A 16,336-nucleotide genomic window follows, 5' to 3' on the forward strand; every position below is an offset into this window, starting at 1 on the left:
ACAGCTTCAAAAAGTAATTTTGGTGATTACTAGAAAGTTCCAAATCATTTTTGCTAAGTTAATATAAGATGTAAGATGGTAATTTCTTAATATTAGTGCCATCATCATTTTTTAATTTAAAAATTATTTATTTATTTATAACTTTTATTTTTGGTTCAGGGGAATACCATCACCTATCTGATAAGTGCTTACTATGTCGCTCTTCCAAGTGTATTGCATGTATTATCTCTATAGTAACATGATGCTGCCTTTGGACTGCATCTGCTTAAATATTTTTAATGCATGAATCAATAATTTCTCTTGGCTCACAATAAAAACATTTATTTCTGGCCAGACACAGTGGCTCATGCCTGTAATCTCAGCACTTTGGGAGGCCGAGCAGGGTGGATCACCTGAGGTCAGGAGTTCAAGACCCACCTGGCGAACAAACTATCATTTAAAAAAAAAAAAAGGCAACAAAAAGCTGGGGCTATCCCATCTCTGGGAGGGAAAGACAACTGTTTAACAGTGGAATATTCTTACAAACCTCTTTTTTTTGAAATGGAGTCTTGCTCTTGTCACCCAGGCTGGAGTGCAATGGTGCCATTTTGGCTTACTGCAACCTCTGCCTCCTGGGTTCAAGCGATTCTCCTTTCTCAGCCTCCAGAGTAGCTGGGATTTCAGGCATGTGCCACCATGCCTGGCTAATTTTTTTTTTTTTTTTTTTTAGATAGAGTCTTACACTGTCGCCAAGGCTGGAGTGCAGTACCCTGATCAAACAGTTCTCACTATCTCAGCCTCCTAAGTAGCTGAGATTACAGGCACATGCCACCATGGCCAGCTAATTTTCATATTTTTAGTAGAGACAAGATTTCACCATGTTGGCCAGACTGGTCTCAAACTCCTGACTCATGATCTACCCACCTTTGCCTCCCAAACTGCTGGGATTATAGGTGTGAGCCACCGCACCCAGCCTAATTTTTGTGTTTTTATTAGAGAGGGGGTTACATCATGTTGGCCAGGCTGATCTCTAACTCCTGACCTCAAGTGATCTGCTCACCTTGGCCTCCCAAAATGCTGGGATTACGGGTGTGAGCCACCACATCTGGCCACATACCTCTTTTCAGTTGAAGCAACTGAGAAGTATAAAATTGTTTGAAAATTGTCTATATAAAAATGAGCAAAAATATTTATTAAAAATATTTCATCTAGGCTGGGTGCGGTGGCTCACGCCTGGAATCCCAGCACTTTGGGAAGCTGAGGTGGGCAGATCATCTGAGGTTGGGAGTCCAAGACAAGCCTGACCAACATGGAGAAACCCTGTCTCTACTGAAAATACAAAATTAGCCGGGTGTGGTGGCACATGCCTATAATCCCAGCTACTCAGGAGGCTAAGGCAGGAGAACCGCCTGAACCTGGGAGGCGGAGGTTGAAGTGAGCCAAGATCGTGCCATTGCACTCCAGTTTGGGCAACAAGAATGAAACTTCGTCTCAAAAAACAAACAAAAAACAAAAACAAAAAGCAAAACAACAAACTTCATCCCTGATTAATAAGACAAACAAATACAACACAACACACTCACTACAATGTGAACCCCAGAGTTTGTGTCTGCATCACTGAATAGCTGTTTGGGTTCACCACCTGACTACTAAGTTTGGGGTTTGGTGTGTTTTTCATTTCTTTGTTTGTATCAGCCTCATTGTGATTTTAGCTTCTCTTTCTAAAGTTAGTAAACTCAAAATTATAAAAACACTTACCTTGGGAAACCATATATTTACTTGCACATTTTTAAGTTGATCTAAAAATTTTATTATTGATTGAAGTAGTTGCAGTATGGTCGGATTATAAATATTAAGGTTAAATTAGAAAGCAATTATGTCCTTTTTAAAATGTTTTTTGGGGGATATTCAAACTGATGATTTGCTCTTCAGTATCATCTTGCTAATAATACATGTAAAAGATGATTTTTAATAGTCTGAAATTTTATGTTGTATCTTTTTTTTTAAATAAACTTTTCTGTTTCTATTCCACTGTCCTGCATAACTTTATCTTAATAGAATCTAGTTAATCTTCATTATTCATGGTTTCCATATTTGCAAATTCACCAACATGGTAAAATTCGTTTGCTGCCCTAAAATCAGTACTGGAAGCACTTTGCTTTCAAGGTCATTGGCAGAAATGGCAGAATGGTGAAGGTTTGAGTTACTCCATAAGCATGCTCCCGGTTGAGGTTGACTGTTCTGCTTTCTTGTTTCAGCTTTCCTACTGGAAACAAATGCCCTTTTTGAGGTCTGCGTAGTGTCGTTTTTCACATTTTGGTGTTTTTTATTGATGACTTCACTGTTCAAAATGGCCCCAAGCATAGTGCTGAAGTGCTGGCTAGCATTCCTGAGTTTAAGTAGGTGGTGATGTCCCTTATGGAGAAATACACGGTACAGAAACTTAGTTAAAGGCATGAGTTATAGTGATATCGGCTATGAGTGCAATGTGTATGAATCAATAATATACATTAAATAAGCTGTCTTTAAATAGACACACACATAAAAACAAGGCTGTGTATTGACTGGTGGATGAAAATGTAACCAGAGGCTCAAAGGAACCTGACCCTGTATTTTTCCCCTAGGAACAATGCTTGTTTATGGTGACTTTGTAGACTATAACCATAGACTATAGAAATTAATAAGAATCAACTATTTTTTGTTTTAAATATCTTTATGCATCATCCTGAAATGTATCTTTGCAACAAAAACATGTGTAAGAATTAAGGTTTAAGATATATTTTTAAATTCCATTGTACTCTAAGTGTTGGTATTGACAATTTCTAGTGAATTGTGATATGTTATCCTATTTGTAGTATACAAATGACTTAAAATGTAAATATATATTTTGGTGAATGGTTTCTTGGTATTTTTGACAAATAATTACTAAGTACAAAAATATTAGAAATAAATCCCTTAATTAGATGAATTGTGCTTATTTTTATGTATGGTAACCTGTCTGTGGATGAATATTACTGATTGCTGGAATGAAATAAATTTAGCATCATTTTGTTCTTCCTTTTCATTGTTATGGGTGTAAGCCCATGTTCTAACTAATAAGTTTATGGGGATAGAAAAGATTTTATTATAGCAACTTCATTCTTTTAATGTCTCCAAAATTGTAACAAAAATTTGTTGCTAATTTTTTGTTATAATTACTTCAGTGATTTATCAATTAATCCAGCTGAGTCCAAGATATTTTGTTGAAAACCAAGAATTTGAAGCTACCTACTTGAAAAACAATCATATAGAGACATTTGCTTATTCAATTTCTAGGAAATATATCAAATATATTTTATAAAGTTTTTTTAACTCATTATTAATTTTTCTTGCCATTCTATAATTTAGAGGCATTTTGTTCAATCTGATAGATTTTGAAACATTGGGAAAAATTGAAATATTGTTCATTTTAATACACTTGTGCCAATACAATATTTATAATACAATTATTTTATTTAACTTTTTTAAATCAGAGCCTTGGAGCTGCATACTCTGTCTGTGGAAAATGACTGCCTTTTGACATGATTGGTAAAACCAATATTCCTTATCAAATCAGACAGCCAACAAGAATTAATTTTTCAGAAAAAAAAGGGCTTGCATAGCCATCTTATATTTGTCAAGTACCACATAACAACATTTCAGTCAATGATGGACCACATATTTGATGGTGGTCCATTAAGATTATAGTACCATATTTTTACTGTATCTTTGCTATGCTTAGAGACACAAACACTGCTGTATTATGGTTGCTGACAGTAATCAGTGCAGTAGCATGCTGTAATGCACTACATTTATAGCCTCAGGGCAATAGGCTATAGTATGTAGCCTAGTTGTGTAACAGGCTTTGTACACAATCTAGGTTTGCATAGATACACTCCATGATGTCTGCACAATGATGAGATTGCCTAAGGATGCATTTTTCAGGATATATCCCCATCATTTACTGGAGCATAACTAAACTACAGTTGGTACATGGATGGCTGGATGAATGGGCAGATGGACGGATGGATGGTTAGGTAGAAATGGAACTTTGCCAGCAGTTTGGCTCCTGGGTGATATAAGGTACCATCATCTTCAGTATTATAGACAACAATCTTAGCTCTGATCTTCTGAGACCTTCCCTGAAGAGGAATTACTTCTTTGGCAGTTAGGAGAGTTAAATGGACATCACCATGTGTCTTGGCCCTCTTTACTATGTATGTGTGTTCATAACAACCTAACCCACCCCACATGCTGATGACACATTCTGAAGTGGCTAATAACTACATCATTCCTAATGCCAACCATTCCCTTACTCAGAAAGAAATAAAGTTCTACTGTGAGTTAACAGGGCTTTGGAGAAATGAGTCTCCCAGTAACCAGTATTTCAGTGTGTTCTCCTGGACACCCTGTGGCAGTGCACCAGAGCCACCTTGGGGGAGAGTGAGTGTGTTCTTTTCTTTTGTGAAGTGGGAGAATGTTGATTTTGAAAGAAAGCTGGGAGAAAATGATCTATCATGAAACGTCAGCCATAAATGTGTTTTCAGACATATCAGTTTTAAGGAATGGTGTACGAGGAATAGGAGAACTTTCTCTTGGCAAGTCCTGTATACCCTCAGGGTAACACACAGTCCAGTGTGAAAGCCACTGATACAGAGGAGGGACTTCAGGACCCGAGATTCTTCTTCCTGCTCCTTTCATTGTAAATTTTGGGCAAACCACTTTTATTCTTTGCGCATCTGTTTCTTTATTTTAAAGATAGGAATAGTAAACGGTTTCCCAATTATCTTTCAGTGCTATTGTGAAGATTAACTGAGATAACGTCCATAAAAGTGCTTTGAAAATTTAGAGCTCTATTTAAACAGAAGATATCATTATCAGTATACTAAAGTCACTTTAGATCAATTACAGTTTACTATAAAGTGTAGCGAAATAGAACTCCATCAGGAACACCTTTCTTATTTAAAGAAAATAAGTGGTACATTTTTAAACCAAACATTAATATGGCACAATATATGTGATAATCACAATAATTTTTACATCATATTTTGGACCTTAAGTAAGAGCCAATAATTGTTGAAACTTAAAATGTGGTAGGCACTCTTCTAAATACCTTTCCTATATTGATTCATTCAATGCTCACAACTACTTTAGGAGGTAGATACTACTGTTCTTACTTTTGATAAGGTATAAGGATGCTGAGAAGGTATACCTTATAAGACACAACTCACACCCCCCTAGTTATCATGCAGTCTTTCTTCTCCCTTCATTTTCATCTCCTTCCCCAAATAGTTTTGCCCTTAATATTGTGCCCACTTTCTCCCTTTTTCTTGCTCTTGTTGCCCAGGCTGGAGCGCAATGGCATGATCTCGGCTCCCTGCAACCTCTGCCTCCTGGGTTCATGCTATTTTCCTGCCACAGCCTCCCGAGTAGCTGGGACTACATGCATGCACCACCATGCCCAGCTAACTTTTGTATTTTTAGTGGATATGGGGTTTCACCATGTTAACCAGGCTTGTCTCAAACTCCTGGGTGATTTGCCCGCCCCAGCTTCCCAAAGTGCTAGGATTACAGGGGTGAGCCACTGCGCCTGGCCGGATCCTGTTATTATCCCTATTTTGTGGGTACCAAGCTGAGGGATAGAAACTGTAAGTGACATGCTTACACAGTTGGTTAGGATGAGACAGATCTAGGCTGTGAACCTCACGGAGGTTTCTGAAGTCCGTGGTCTTAGCCGCAGTACACACATCTTATCATACAGATTTTCTGTTGTATTTTTTCTCCCTCTCATTCTTCATCTCCCTTAGTGTGATTTCTACTAAATGATTTTAAAAGTGAATCTATTTTATGTGATATTAATAATATTGTCATCTCTGCCTTCTTACGATTACATTTTGTTTGGCATCTTTGTTTTTATTCATTTATTTTGAAACCATTCCTGTCTTTACATCTAAAATGCAGCCCTGTAGGGATAATGTAGTTGGATCTACTTGCTTCTATCCATGGTTGATCTTGAAAAAAAAAAATCTGGTCTTTAAGTAGCAAGTCAGATCTCCATCCAGATTTTTTTTTTTTTTTTTTTTTTTTTAATAAACATTTATTTTAGAACAGTTTTACAGAAAAAGATGCAAAAATAGTCCAGGGAGTTCCCATGTACCCCACACCCACTTCCCTATTTTTAACATCTTACATTGTTATGCTATGTTTGTTATCATTAATGAACTGATGCTGATACATTCTTATTAACTAAAATTCAAACTGTATTTGGATTTTCTGAGTTTTACCGAATGTCTCTTTTCTCTTCCAGGATTCCATCCAGGTTACCTCATTGCATTTACTAAATCTGTAGGCTCCTAAACTCTATCAGTTTCTAGAGAGTTTTCTTGTTTTGGATGACCTTGAAAGTTTTGAGGAGCGCTGGCCAAGTGTTTTTAGAATGTCCCTCAATTGCATTTTGTCTGACGTTTTTCTGAAGATTGGGCTGGGGTTATGTGTTTTTGAGAGAATGCCCGCAGAGATAAATTGTCCATCTCATCACATCGTGTCAAGGGTAAACCTGATCAAGATGACTTACCACTGTTGATGTTGAACTTGATCCCCTGGCTGAGGTGTGCCTGTCAGGTTTCTCCACTGTGAGGCTGTTTTGTTCCCCTACCATGCTGGATTCTTCTGGAGGAAGTCACTGCAGATTCTGCAGTTTATATTCAAGGGGCATATACATTCACAGGGCATTTACATTTCACAGGGGTGTCACATTCACTGGGGCGTTACATTCACAGGGGCATTTACATTCACAGGGGCATTTACATTCACAGGGGCATTATATTCTCGTAGGAGTTACATTCATGGGGATGTTGCATTCACAGGGACGTTACATTCACTGGGCCTTACATTCATGGGGGCCTTATACTGACAGGGGTGTTACATTCGCAGTGCATTTACATTCACAGGGGTGTTACATTCTCATAGGAGTTACATTCACGGGGGTGTTACATTCACAGGGGCCTTACATTCACTGGGCCTTACATTGACAGGGTCGTTACATTCTCATAGGCGTTACATTCACAGGGATATTTACATTCACAGGGGTGTTATATTCTCAGAGGAGTTACATGCACAGGGCATTTATATTCCCAGGACATTACATTCACAGGGGCATTTACATTCACATGGGTATTTACATTCAAAGGGGCGTTTACATTCACAGGGGCATTACATTCTCAGAGGAATTACATTCACAGGACTTTACATTCACAGGGGCATTACATTCTCAGAGGAGTTACATTCACAGGACTTTACATTCACAGGGGCATTTACATTTACAGGGCTGTTGCTTTCACAGGGCATTTACATTCACAGGGGCATTTACAGTTACAGGGGCGTTTACATTCACAGGGGCCTTACATTCTCAGAGGAGTTACATTCACAGGGCTTTACATTCACAGGAGGCTTTGCAGTCACAGGGCTGTTATATTCAAAGGGGCATTTACATTCACAGGGGCATTTACAGTCACAGTGGCATTACATTCACTGGGGTGTTATATTCACAGGGGCGTTATGTTCACAGGGGCATTACATTGACAGGGGCATGTGCAGTCTCAGGGGCGTTACATTCACTGGGACGTTAAGTTCTCATGGGCATGACATTCTCAGGGACACCTACATTCACAGGGTGTTCACAGTCACAGGGCATTATACTCCACCTCCTTGAACACAACCTTCCTTTAAAGCTGAGCAGCTTTGGGTCTGATATGCACCTTCATCATTCAGGGGTCAGCCAGAGCTGTGGGTAGATAGAAATGTGGGTTTCCCTTTCTGACTCACTTCCTTCGTCTTCTCATAGGCACTTGTCCCAGTCTTGATATTTTGCATCTTCAGCCAGAAACACTGCGGCTTTGCCACCAAAGTGCCTGCTGCCCCACATGCCATGTGCATGGATGGCACCTGGCTTCAAGCCTAAAGCTGTGATGATGGGCTCCCTCCCTAAAAAAAAAAAAAAGATATGAATCTTCTTTTTTTTTTTTGTTCACTCTTCTATGCCTTTTCAAAAATCTGCTCTTTTTTTTTAGTAAAAAAAAAAAATTCTGATTTTAATCCCAAATTTATAGTAGTTTTTTTCCAGGAGGGTTGATCTGGTAGCATATTAATAATTCATTACAAAAAGCAAAAATCCTGGCCTCTGTGTAAGTGGGGAGATGAAATGAGGCTTCCTATCACAAGGAACTTCAAAGACAGGAATCAAGAATCATGAGAGAAGCTATTAGAGGATGGTATCCGACAGCATATACTCAAGTGCTAAATAAGTATGCAGGTAATAGTTATAAAAATAAAAATTAAATAATAAAATAAAAATAAAACAAATTAAAAAATAATAAAAACTGGCTACAAAAAATGCTTGTAGCTAATAATAACATAGATGCTTATAACAACCCAATGAAGATTAAATTGCACAGGCAAGGTCACTTAACATTGAGCTATGAGCAAAGATGCAGTTCAATTCTAGAGATTTGTTTTCCACCTCTAATTACTGGGTAGGGAAATAGATTACTGTAGGCAAGATTAGGTTAGAAATGAAAGACTACAGTTAACAACATTTATTGATGGATCAAAGAGGGTAGGAATAAGGCAAAGCACTAAGGCAGGTGTAGGAAGAGAGGGTTCATTTTACGTACCTACTGGATATCCATGTAGGTATCAAATGCTAGTAGATGCATTTAACTGAAGTTCCTGGGAGGGCCAGGTGCAGCAGCTCACGCCTGTAATCCCAGCACTTTGGGAGGCCGAGGTGGGTTGATCACCTGAAGTCAGGAGTTGGAGAGCAGCCTGGGCAACATGGGGAAACTTTGTCTCTACTAAAAATACAAAAAAATAGCTGGGTGTGGTGGTGGGCGCCTGTAATCCCAACTACTTTGGAGGCTAGGGCAGGAGAATTGCGTGAACACAGAGGTGGAGGTTGCAGTGAGCTCAGATTGTGCCACTGCACTCCAGTCTTGGAGACAGAGCGAGACTCCATCTCTAAATAAATAAATAAAAGTTTCAGGGAGTTGGCAAGTCAAGAAATAAGGATTTGGGATTGATGGCATATCCATTGCAGAGATTGTGCCACTGCACTCCAGTCTGGGAGACAGAGCGAGACTCCATCTCTGAATAAATAAATAAAGTTTCAGGGAGATGGCAAGTCTGGACATAAGGATTTGGGATTGATGGCATATCCATTGCATTACAGCCACGGGATTAGAGGAGTTCACCTGGGAGAATACACAGATTCAGACTCCTGGGATACTCCAAAATCTGCAGGTCCAGTAAAGGGAGAGAATCCAGAAGAGGAAGCTACAAAAGCATGTCCTCTTTTTTAGGGGAAACCAGAAAGGTGTGGTGGTAGATGCCAAGAGAAGAAAGGATGAGGAGAACAGAAGCCAACTCTATTGAACGTCCTGGAAGGTCATACATGAAAAGAACAAAAATGTGATGACAGGATTGGAAGTATAGAGCTCATTGCTTTACCAAGAGCAGTCTTCAAGTATTGGCTCACAGAAGAGTGTAAAATAAAGAAATGGAGACCAGCACTATAAGAAATTCAATAAAAATTTCCATGCAGAAAAACAGGATAGTAACTGTGGGAGGCTGTGAGGACAGGTTGGTTCGTTTGTTGAAGTTAGGGAATACTAGACTTAGGGACAGTTGTCAAAGGTGAAGAGGAAACGTCTTTGCCAAGGGACATTTGGAAATACGTGGAGTTACTTTTGAGTTGCTGCAATTACCAGGGCATGCTCCCGACACTTACTGGGCTGCAGGTGGAGCTTAACATCCCATAGAGCTCAGGGCATTCTCTCATGAGGAGGAATTGCCTGCATTGAGTCCATTTATATGCTGATATTAATGGTCTATCTTGGACCATGATTTTCTTTGGCTCTCTCAGCAAAAATATCTAAGTCATCACTTGATGTTTTTGCCATCTAAAAGGACTTCACCAAACCTTCAAGAGCTCTGGATGTCTTTTGATTAGTCCACCTTACATCACTTGTATTCTGCAGAATCCATCACTGGAACCAGGGGAATGCCAGGCACAGATTGGTTGCCACCATCCCTGAACCAGTCAATCATTTGACCAATGACAAGGAGGATGGGGCTGTGCTGATTAATCACACGGCTGTTCTCCGTGCAGGAGGAGTGGAATGGCTGCTTGGGGAGCAGCCAGAATCATTAAAGAATCATTAATTATTGATATTGTCTATTTATGACTCAAAAGTTTATGCCCTTGTCAGACTTGATAAAGAAAATGGTCTTGAAAGAAATATAAGGACCCTTCCACCAATAACCCCTTCCCCTCTTCCCTCCTAGTCACTGTCTTAGCCTCTGGGACTTCTGAGTCCTGATTAGGGATATCACAAAAAAATGAATGTGGATATGTCTCATTATGTTTTTTTCTATCAGTGCATTATGGTGTTGATTGATAACACACATGATTGATAATGTTCACTGATATGGTGTTTATTTCTGATGCTATAATAGATATCATCAAAACAATTATGAAAACAATGAATTTCCAAGCTTGTATTATGTAATTAAATCTCAGAAAATGGAGACAAGCCATATTCTCTGTCATATCTCCTGGTCTCTGGAAGTTTCTTGTGGAGACAAGCCATATTCTATATCATATCTCTGGGTCTCTTGGTTTCTATCCACCAAGAGGAGAAGAATCCAGAAAAATTAGCTACTTTATTTAATATTTACCCACATCCTATCTAATCTCCCTTAGTTACCATGCAAGCAAAGAATGCTGCTTTAATGAACTCCACCTCCTCTAGGCGCCTCTAGTAGGGAACTGTTTTTGGAGCACAAACTTGCTCTGCACTGAGAAGACAGGCCTGTACTCGTCTCTTTCTGAGATTTCCTAATACATCCATAATCTCCATAAATCTCGTGTAACAGATATTGGTGTTGCATGCTTTATCCCCACATATCAGATCAGGAAGCTAAGAGTCAAAGTGGCCAGGTAACTTGTCCTAAGTCATAAAATTAGCAAGCATTACAGCCAGTATTCAAATTTTTCTTTACCTAGCTCCAAAGACCTTCTGCTTCCTGTGATGTTTAAGGAGGTAGTAGATGGGCAGGATTGGGCACTTCCCTCCACCCCTGTTTTGGAAATCATGGCTGGAGTTCAAGGGCAGTACAGATGGGGTGTGACATGTTTCCCACGTATGTCAGACGATGGAGACCCACTGCAAATCATGTTACTGCCATTCAGCACTAGCCATTTTTCACATAACGGCACTTGATTATTGACTCAGGGAGTTTCTTCGGATGTTTTTTCTTATTCATGCTATGTTTTAGTTGGTTTATCTTTCCATTATAAATTTACATTGTATATCAGATTTGCTGTTTTATCTAAATTGAACTTAAGCTTTAAAACTGTAACTTTTCTATTATAGGGAACACTTCTATATACTTAGGATTTTAGTAGTTGTACAGAGGTATCTTGAATATTTTTTACAGTTTCCCTTCACAAAAAAATTCTTTTTTTTTTTTTTAATTGTACTTTAGGCTCTGGGGTACATGTGCAGATCATGCAGGATTGTTGCATAGGTACACACATGGCAATGTGGTTTGCTGCCTCCATCCCCCTGTCACCTACATCTGGCATTTCTCCCCATGTTATTCCTCCCTGACCTCCCCACCCCTCTGCTGTCCCTCCCTTGGCCCCCCCCACAACAGACCCCAGTGTGTGATGCTCCCCTCCCTGTGTCCATGTGTTCTCATTGTTCAACACCCGCCTATGAGTGAGAACATGTGATGTTTGATTTTCCGTTCTTGTGTCAGTTTGCTGAGAATGATGGTTTCCAGATTCATACATGTCCCTACAAAGGACACAAACTCATCATTTTTTATGGCTGCATCGTATTCCATGGTGCATGTGTGCCACATTTTCCTTGTCTAGTCTATCATCGATGGGCATTTGGGTTGGTTCCAGGTCTTTGCTAATGTAAACAGTGCCGTTATAAACATACGTGTGCATGTGTCTTTATAATTTAATGATTTATAATCCTTTGGGTATATACTCAGTAATGGGATTGCTGGGTCAAATGGAATTTCTATTTCTAGGTCCTTGAGGAATCGCCACACTGTCTTCCACAATGGTTGAATTAATTTACACTCCCACCAACAGTGTAAAAGTGTTCCTATTTCTCCACATCCTCTCCAGCATCTGTTGTCTCCAGATTTTTTAATAATCGCCATTCTAACTGGTGTGAGGTGGTATCTCAATGTGGTTTTGATTTACATTTCCTTTTGTTGCAGTGGGAGTTCCTTGATTTGAACCCCTGGAGCAAAATATAACCTTAGAATCTCCTAGAATTTTTATCTGGTTTTATAGCAGCTTTGGCACAAATTCCAGCTGCTTCTTCCCACTTTCCTTCCTGTGGTGTTTGACTTTAAATCTATTCTCACTAGTAGAAATTGAAATTTAGAACTGGGACCTTATCTTTTGTCCCTATAGCCCCTAACTTGTCGTATGTCTTATCTGATGAATTGGTTGTCTTAGGGTCTTTGATCTGAGGATACTGTGAACATACCTCAGGGCTTCCAATACATTTTTATTTCTTCTCCTCTATTTTCAAAGGTGTCAAATGAAACTGACTTAAAAGTGTATCAAAAGGACCTTTTCCTCTGTAATTAGTATTTCTCTGAATTTTCCTTATTTGGAGCACTTTGTCATTGGCAGTCCTTCCTTTTTCTAAACATTTTCCGTACTGATCAGAGATGGCATCTTGTGGTGCCATCTGGGCCACCTGCCCTCACTTGAGAGTCATTTCTGTTTTGGTGCCCATGTTGTTCATGGTTGTTGTTCATGGTTCTTTGCTCTTAGCTCCTCACTGGAGCTTTCATTTATTTGTACTGCTCACCCACGTAGGGAATATCTGATTTATGTCATAAAGCCTTTTTATTGTTATCTTTTTAATCATGAGGGATAGAAATATGGATTTTTTTTTTTTTTGAGGCAAATTCTCTGTCACCCAGGGTGGCCGAGTGGCACAATCATAACTCACTGAAACCCCTAATTCCAGGGCTTAAACAATCATCCCACCTCAGCCTCCCAAGTAGCTAGGACTGCAGGTGCATGCCGCCACACCCTGCTGATTGCTTTAAAAAATTTTTGTAGAGATGGGGTCTCGCTTTGTTGCCTAGGCTGGTGTTGAACTTCTGGGCTCAAGTGATCCTTACCCCTTGGCCTCCCAAAGTGTTAGGATTACAGGTATGAGCCACTGTGCCTGGCCTCGATTTTTCTTCTGAGATGGTTTCAGGAAGACTATTTTAGTAGAAATGGAATGAGCTTTAGAGTTAGATTGAAATAAATTTGAAATCTGGTTCTATTACAAAGTAATTGATACCCTTAGAAAAGTAGTACCATTCCCTGAGCCTTCTTTTTCTATTCTGTAAAATGAGGATCTAATAGTGACCTGAGCAGATCACTGGCAGGCTTAGAAAAAGCATGGGTAGAGCACCGCATCTGGCACATAGCAAGTGCCTGATTATTACTGGCATTGTAATGATTACTTTATTAGAATTATGATGAGGTGGGTTATCTCACATTGGATTTGAGCAATAGTTAGCTCTAGCACTACACTTAAAAGAAACATAGCAGTAAATAAACAATAGTACTTGCCCTTGAGAAGTTTATCATCTTTTAAAGAAGGCAAAATGTGTATCAAGAACCACTAAGACTTATGCAAATGTCCATTATTTTTAAAGGTTACAATATGATAGTTTTAAATACTATAAATACTGTTTAATGGGTCAAATAATGGTCTGTGGTTTATATTTTCAAGATAAGGGAACTGAGACCTAAAGAGGGAAGGTTAATGGATTTACCCCTAGCCTCCTAAGCCAATTAAAGGAACCTGCGGGGATTTTTGCATGGGTCTTCCTGTCGGTGCAGGATGCACTTTTGACCCCTGTGCTATCCTGCTTCCACGAGGAATGTGGTGAATATTATAAGATGTACATAGTAAATGCCACTGGTGCCCCGAATAGGCAAGATCAGGTTTTTTGCAGGAACTGATAGCCAGAGGCTTCTTGGAGGAGGTCACATCTGAAGTAGGTGTGCGGGGGTAGGCAGGATTTCAACAGGAAGAGGAGAAGGAGGGAGGTCATGAATAAAAGCAAGAAGTTGGGTGCAACAGCTTTCTGTAATTTTTTTTTTTTTTTCTGGGAGCATTCAGTTTAACAGAGTACACACAGAGACTAATGAATAAAATGCTGGAATATAGGTTTGTGCTAGATGAAAGGGATCTTAGATTCTTTTCTCACCAGCTGACAGCGTGAGACTTAAAGGGTTTGCGTGGCGTGACATAACTCTGTTAATGATGCTCATTTTGCAGAATTATGTAGGGCTTTGTGGAGGTAAATAGAGTGGATCTAGACTACAGTTGAGGGCTATTATGAGACTCTAGAAAAGATGTGACGAGAGTGTGACTTAGAGCAGTGAGAGAAAGAATGGAAAGGAAAGGGCAGATGAGAGACTCAAGAGGTAGAAAGCAGTAGCGGGGAGAAGACAGCATGCAGAAAGACTACAGGATGCAGCCTGGCTGTCACGGGGAACAGTGGTTTCAGTAAGACATGGTGTCACTAGTGTCCCCGCCCCCTCCCTTCCAACAAAAGGGGGCAAATAGTTGTCTTCATAGACCCACTGGAGCATTTTGGCCGGGACCCTCTGATACTAGGGCTCTGAGCCACAGCCCCTAGTGGGTCCTCACTCTGGTCTGTAGAGCAGCTTGAAATGTTTCCATTGCTGTTCCTTGAGTGCTAACACATTGCCTCCTGTTTTTATTAAGAGGGTCACTGTGGAGGGAGTGTGACTTTGTAGGAGCTGTCAGAGCTGAGTTTTTTCAATAAACTCATGGGACCCTTTAAAATCCAATCAAGCAAGTGTTCTGCTCAAGTCTCTCTGTTTCCAAGAATGGATGTCAAAGGGAGAATGCAATTTTGGTTTACAGGTCACTGACTAATATATTAAAGGGAAATCTCATGGGTAACTCTGGTTTTTCCAAATATTGCTCTGTAGCATTAAGTTTTTTGTTGTAAGTGAGAGAAAATATATGCCATTCACCGAAGGGCTGCAAGGGGTGAGTCAGTTGGGACATGTTGCTGTGGCCATTTAAGCTCTTTGAGTGATGCTCACTTTCTTTTCTCCCTTCCAATTTCCTTGGTCAGTGTTTGTCAGGTTCAACTCCAGCCATGGTTTCCCAGTGGAGGTCGATTCTGACACCAGCATCTTCCAGCTCAAGGAGGTGGTTGCTAAGCGACAGGGGGTTCCAGCTGACCAGTTGCGTGTGATTTTCGCAGGGAAGGAGCTGAGGAATGACTGGACTGTGCAGGTGAGTCTCCCTTGGTGGCCATTCCTGCGACGCTGCCAGCCCCATTGCTCATGCCGCCTGCACTGCCAATCTGACATTCATGCTTGAGATCTAATAGAATAAACAGTGCCTGGGGATTCCTTGAACTTTACTCCACACTGCTTCATTAATTCTGACCTTCTTAATTATGCATTAAAACAGCAAGCAGGAAAGATTGGAAGAACAACTGTGAAAGAGAGAGAGAGAGAGAGAACACCCGAGCTAGGCTTAGTGAATAAATGTTTACTGACTACAGGAGCAGCAAGGCACAATTTCTGTGTCTGTTCAATTTCTGCCTTACTTATTCCATTTGAATCTTAATGAAGAAGAGTTCGAATAAATGGTGCCCAGTCAGGCTGCTCAGTCCCTGCGCCGTGAGGAATTCGTAACCCAATTGTGACCCCTGGAGGATAGTGAGGGCTGCTCCTCCGCTCACTAGAGGAGGTGTGGGCTCAGGGCCCCACAGGCAACTAGCTTTGAGCACTCCTTGGCCAGGACGAGAATCTCAACGTGGGGAAGGCAGCCTGGAGCACAACAAAAGTACACCTTTGCGTTGAATTTCTCCAAGGTTCAGTAAAACTGACCCTGGAAATAGGTCCCTGCAAAGTAATAGAGTGAATGATGCTCTCTTCTCACTGGCCCCAGCAGAGCTTCCGGCAGCCCACTGCTCCTGGCCCCATAAAAGCCCTACACACTTTTCATTCGGATTGGTGACTTTTGTAGGAATTAGGGGGAACTGGTGAGGTGATTGATAATACCACCATCACCTAGAACTGAAGACCAGTCATTTGTTGGGGAAACTCACAAATACAACTCACCATGTGTTGACGTGTTCTTTGTGAATGTGAGAAAGACTAAACACTTTCTGTGAATGGTTCCTATGACTGTTAAGGACCCAGCAGACATATGTTCCCCTTTTCTTAACCAGCATCAATTAATTGCACTCA

General features: G+C 40.2%; 1 protein-coding gene across 3 annotated transcripts in view; it reads left to right on the forward strand.

The window, feature by feature from the left end:
- Positions 1-16,336, forward strand: part of PRKN (parkin RBR E3 ubiquitin protein ligase) — a 1,407,348-nt gene that overhangs the window by 263,074 nt on the left and 1,127,938 nt on the right. For all 3 annotated transcript variants that reach the window (XM_032253244.1, XM_032253242.1, XM_032253243.1), the window contains exon 2: positions 15,208-15,371. In XM_032253244.1, the coding sequence (XP_032109135.1) occupies positions 15,208-15,371 (164 nt within the window). The remainder of the gene's footprint in view (positions 1-15,207; positions 15,372-16,336) is intronic.

The sequence above is a fragment of the Sapajus apella genome, unplaced genomic scaffold, assembly GCF_009761245.1.
Source record: "Sapajus apella isolate SASKATOON/1434 unplaced genomic scaffold, GSC_monkey_1.0 scaffold82, whole genome shotgun sequence".
Taxonomy (NCBI): Eukaryota; Metazoa; Chordata; class Mammalia; order Primates; family Cebidae; genus Sapajus; species Sapajus apella.